We start from the raw sequence: 5,866 nt of genomic DNA, 5'->3' as shown, positions 1-5,866 counted from the left end.
TTAGGTGTGGCATTTAAATAATAAGAATTTTATGATATTTAAGTAAAATATCTAAAACTATAAAATTATATTTATAAATGCATTATAAAAAGATCATATGTGTGAAGTTATTGATAATCTTGAGTAGATTGAAAGTTGTTCGCGGAGAATAATTTAAATCTTATATGAGAAATGAATCAAATCAAAATGCAAGAAGAAAAGAGAAGTCATGTTTTAGGAACAATTATTACGTCCTCCGACCGGATGCAGAGAAACATCCGGTCTTGAAAAACTCGGTACACCTCGGTACCGCGCGATTTTTGTCTGCGACCGAATGTTTCTCTCATGTCTTAGAGAATCTTTCAAAGAATTGATTCACAAAGAATCCAACTCAATCCTTCGAGCAAAAAAGAGAATTGCATTGGGCGTAGGGAATATAATTCAACAATAAAATGATTTCCTGAAAAAAAATCCGTATAAAATTTATGAGATACAATAAATCCCTAATTTAAGCTCCTATTCAACAGATTAAAAAGGACAGCATAAAAAAAAGTTAATTACTCGTATCTAGGGATGCAAATTGAGTTAAGTCGAGCTTGAGTTAGGAGTATTCGAGTTGAGCTTGACTGTCAAATATTGAGGTCAAGCTCGAGCTCGAACTCGAGTCAAGTTCAAAAGAACTCGAGCTCGACTCGCCAGGGAAAAAAAGAGCTCGTCGAGCTGCTCGAGTGGTAGTTCGAGCTCAATTCGTTCATCGTGCTAGTGTCAGTCACCAGTGCCAGTGTCCGTCGCTAGTTTTTGTGTTGTCGCCAGCGTTCGCGCCGTCTTCGCCAGCTTCTGTCTGTTGCAAGTGTCCGTCATTTTCCCTCCGGCAACACGTTCCGCGAGTTGCTCAACAAACTCACGAGTCAAGCGAAGGGCTATTCAAGCCTGAGCTCGGTAAACTGTCGAGCTCCAAATCATATTCGAACTCAATTTATCGAGCCTGCCGGTCGAGCTTGAGCCAACTTGACTCCCTTGCACGGCTTTCCAGCGATTATAACGGCGCATAATTAATTTCCAGAAATGGCAAGGGTTTCCGAGAATAGAATCCGATTTATCAGCGCGAGACAACTGGCTGTGATCGAAATCCCGCTACCATTGCTCCTTTCGGTTCAAATAAAATCTTGAAAACAACAAAATGTGAAATCATCGCTCGAAAAATCGCCAAAATTCCAAATCTCTTCTTCGCCTTCTCTCTGCACCCCCAATTTAACAAAAAAACCCTAGCTACAACCCTAACTCCATGAAGGCGTCGCTCAAGTTTCGGGAGGACCAGCGGCCCCTTGCCCGGGCGAAAATCCCCATCAGCATCCTCGGACTCCCCTTTCTCGCTGGCGCCGCCGCCGGTGATCCCCACGATCTCCGCCTCGACCTCACCACGGCCTTCGATTCGGGGCCAGCGTTCCGTGTGTCCTACCTCCCTAACGAGCCTTTCAATCCCTTCACCCTAGCTGTCAAGACTGGCATCGGCTCATTTGGCTCACCCGTTTCTGCTCCCTTTTCCATGATCACGGAGTTCAACCTCTTCTCTTCCCACGGAGTCTCCGGAAGCCCTGCCTTTTCGGTCCTCTTCAAGCCCCGCCTCGGTGATTTCTGCTTCAGAAAATCAGCTTCGTCGTCTTCGTCATCAAGGGAGATAATCCCCGTATCGGACGGTGAGGAAATGTTTCCTCCTTCACCTTCAGCGGCTAAAGGGGTCAACGGAATCCACTCCAACGGGAAAGTGAACGACATCGTGGTGGACTTGCCTGCCGCACGGGGAGGAATAGGTGGGCTGCTCTCCGGCATAGAGGTAACAGCAATGAGTGTTCTTCCGATTCGCAGCCGAGCTATGGTGGGATTCCGGTGGGGTTTTAGGATGCCTAAGGAGCTTCAGTCATCATTCTCCACGGATACTTTCTCCATGACCAATCTCCCCATGCTTGTGATGAACAAGATCTCCATCAAGCATATACCAGCACGTGCTAACTCGAAGCTGCTTCAGGACAGTGGAACCAGTGTCTCAGCCAGTGAAGTAACCCAGGCTTGCAAGTCTGTTAGGCAGGATATTGCAGCTCTGCTGGCTGAAAGCTCAGATCTCAGGAAGGCCGTGGAGGATCTTCGTGAAAAGATTGATGGCAGCGGCTTCCTTTCCGGGAAGATGTTTCCTACAATTGGAAACAAGGATAGCTGTGGTGCTGAAGCTGGGAAGAGCGGGCTGAGGGTGGCAGCTCCACCCTCGGAGCCATCAAAGAGGGAGCGACGGGGTGACGTGAAATCAGCATCTGAGGATGTGAATGAGGAGCTGAAGAAGGCGCTGATGAGTGCCAGCAATGCTGGAAAATAGAGGCCTGATGCGGTGGTGAACTAATCTGAGGATTTGAATGAGGAGCTGAAGAAGGTGCTGATGAGTGCGAGCAATGCCGGAAAATAGAGGCTTGATGCGGTGGTGGACTAATCTTGTCAAATATTTGGTATGTATCCTATTATTGTTATATGTTTTTGAGTTGCATTAGTAAATTTTGGAATTAGTTTTTGTTAATTGCAAGGCTTATATTAGGAAGCAAGTTATATATGATTGTAATTGCAGTATGAAATTAGTTGAGACGAGAGTTGGTAGAGCTTTTATAAATTTGTGGGAGGAAATTGAGGGAAATGGATGGAAGTTGATAAATTTATGACTGTGGGGCTGTTAGTTTCAATATTATATTGATAGTTATGTTGTCTAAATAGCATAATTATTTCATTATCTTTCAAATATAATATACCAGGTTCAGTATCATCTAGTATAAATAATGTAATGCTATATAGGAAAATCAGCGTGATTATGATCATTTTTTATCATATATGGCATGATTTGCCAGAAATTTAGATGTTATAAAATTATGACTAAAACTAGTCAGATGCCCCATTGCAACAGATGGTGTGTGTGTGTACTAGCAAAAAAATATGGTTATGGAGCTCATTTTTTTTATTCTTTAAAATTTTGCTTTTTAGGGAAAAAACATCAATTATATCATTGGGGAAATATTTCAAATTATGATCATAAACAATCTAGTTGAATAGGTATATTTTACTATTTATAAATATGGGATCGCAAGCATCTATTACAGATTAGGTATCAAACTTAGTGTGAAGGAGCTGAGGAGAAGAAGAGAAGGGAGAGAGACAAGGATAGAGAAGGCCTCCAGGGCTTCATTCGTCACCTCTGTTATAAAAAGTGTTATAATCATGGTAAGTGACCTATGTTTTGTAATGCCCCGCAACAACATCAATCATTTATTCCACTACATGGGGTCGGCTACATTAATCTTTTTTCTCCATTGTGTTATGTTATGAGTCAAATTCTCATTTAAATCTAATAAATGTCATTTCTATTATTTTCTAATCAAGTCTTTTTAGGTCTACCTCTACCTTTCTTAACATGAGCCAAATTTAATACATCTACTCTCCTAACAGGGTCATCGAAAGGACGCCGTTTTACATGAATAAACCATCTAAGGTGACTCTCTCTAATCTTATCTGTCACTGGAGCTACTCTAACCTTTCCACATATATGCTCGTTTTGTATCCTGTTTTTAAGAGCAAATCTACTCATCCACCTGAGCATCCTCATCTTAGCAACACTTAACTTAATATTATGCTTCTCTTTTAATAGCCAACATTATGCTCCATAAAGCATTGTAGGTCTCAACACCATCTTATAAAATTTTCCCTTAAGTTTGGGTGGTACTTTTATATCACACAAAAAAATCAAAGCATTCCTCCCCTTTAATCATCCAACTTGAATTCTACTAATAATATCCCCTTCTATTTCATTATCACTCTGAACAATAAACCCAAGATATCTAAAACGATTATGATTATTAATATCTTGATCGCTCAACGTCACAAACCCCCCACTAGATCTATTACTACTAATATTACACCCCAAGTATTCTATTTTAGATCTACTCAAATGAAAACCTTTAGACTCTAAGGTTGACCTCCATAATTTGAGTTTATCTTCAACTCCCTCTAGTCTTATCAACAAGAAGGATATCATCAGCAAAAAGTATACACCAGGGATCCTCTTGCAAATGTCTAGTAAGAACATTCATGACTAAAGCAAAAAATCTAAGGGTATTGATGCAATCCAATTGAAATAGGAAAATACTTGGTCAAAATACATTGTGTTTGACCACAAGTAACAGCTCTTGTATACATATCCCTAATGATTTGAATATAAGCATTATTAACTCCTTTTTTTTTCTAGAACTCTCCATAACACTTTTCTTGAAACTTTATCATATGCTTTCTCTAAATCAATAAATATTACATGTAGATCCTCCTATTCTATCTAAACTTCTCCATTAACCCTCTCAATAAATGAATAACTCCATAGTAAACCTACACGGCTTGAGAAACATTAGTACACGTCGTAACCTATGCTTCATAACTCTCTCCCAATATTTTAAAGTATGACATGTCAATTGAATTCCTCTAGAATTCGTACAATCTTATGTATCATCTTTATTCTTAAAAATAGGAATCAACACGCTCATTCTCCACTCATATGACATCTTTTTAGTCTTCAAAATAATTTTATAAAGTTTTGTGAGCCAAGAAATTCCTTCATCTTCTAAGCACTTCCACACCTGTATTGGAATATCATCAGGTCCACTAGTTTTTCCGCACTTCTTTTTCTTGAAAACCTTTCAAACTTCAGTTTTACTAATACGTCGATACAAAATAAAAATCAATCGTATTCTCACAATCTTCATTAAAAAGCTTAACAAAATATCACATCCACTTTTGTTGAATTACTCTTCTAAGAAAAGCACTTTTTAATCTTCATCCTAAATGTACTTCACTTGAATTAAATCCTTACTACTTATTTCTCTTTGTTTGGCTAACTTATACATATACTTTCGCCCTCTTCAGAATCTAATATATTATATAAATCATTAAAAGTTAAATTTTTTGCTTCACAAATTATTTTCTTAAACATCTTACGAGTCTTTATATATATTTCCCAACTTTAAGAGTTTTTAAATCTAAATTAATTATTTTTTTATTCTACTACCAGCTATTTTTATTATTAGGAACTTTTGCTTTTGAAACTCCAAGCACATCCTTTGCAACACTCTTAATATTACTAGATACCTTTCCTTTTTTCACATGTTATTTGCTTACCCATGTATAGACAAAATTTTAAGATCTCGAATCATACTCTCAAAAATATTTTTGTCAGTGTTCTTTAAATGCCTCCATCTAATATAAAATAATATTTCACTATATTTTTTATATTATGTCTCTTCATTTTAAAGTCCAAAACTAGTAAGCGATATTGGGTACATAAACTTTCACTTTGAATAACTTTACATTCTTGTCATTCTAAACAGTCTATTTTATTATAAGAAAATAATCAATCTGAGTTTTACTATATCTATTCTTATAAGTGATGAGATGCTCATATCTTTTTTTTTTTTTTAGTATTAGTAATTACAAAAGCATAAGCTTGAGCAAAATTTAAATTAGTCTTTTCACCTTCATTAGTCGCTCCAAACTCATAACCACCATGAATATTTTTAAAATTGTCCACATCTTTACCAACATGTCCATTTAAATCTCCTCCAATAAAAATTATTTCTTCAATAGCAATAGATATATTTTGAATTAATTCTTCTGAGTTATTTCAGAATTTTAATTTTAAACACATATCCAAACTTATTTGAGGAGTATAAACATTTATAATATTAATAATCTTAACATCAACAATAATCTTCAATGCTATAATTCTATTTCCAATTCTATAAATTTTTATAGCATTATTCTTCAAACTCTTATCTATAATCACACAAACACTATTTCTAGTATAATTTCT

The 5,866-nt window shown here is 37.0% G+C and overlaps 1 protein-coding gene across 1 annotated transcript; it reads left to right on the top strand.

The window, feature by feature from the left end:
- The first annotated feature begins 1,095 nt into the window (after nt 1-1,095).
- LOC110101266 lies at nt 1,096-3,691 on the top strand. The gene is made up of 2 exons (XM_020829086.2): nt 1,096-2,474; nt 3,460-3,691. Exon 1 carries the CDS (start codon nt 1,265-1,267, stop codon nt 2,345-2,347), a length of 1,083 nt encoding a protein of 360 aa, XP_020684745.1. The 5' UTR covers nt 1,096-1,264; the 3' UTR covers nt 2,348-2,474; nt 3,460-3,691.
- The last annotated feature ends 2,175 nt before the right edge of the window (nt 3,692-5,866 follow it).

The sequence above is a fragment of the Dendrobium catenatum genome, unplaced genomic scaffold (assembly GCF_001605985.2).
Source record: "Dendrobium catenatum unplaced genomic scaffold, ASM160598v2 fragScaff_scaffold_1220, whole genome shotgun sequence".
Classification (NCBI taxonomy): domain Eukaryota; kingdom Viridiplantae; phylum Streptophyta; class Magnoliopsida; order Asparagales; family Orchidaceae; genus Dendrobium; species Dendrobium catenatum.
Note: the sequence above shows the minus strand (reverse complement) of the source record. Positions and strands in the feature narration are given on the sequence as shown.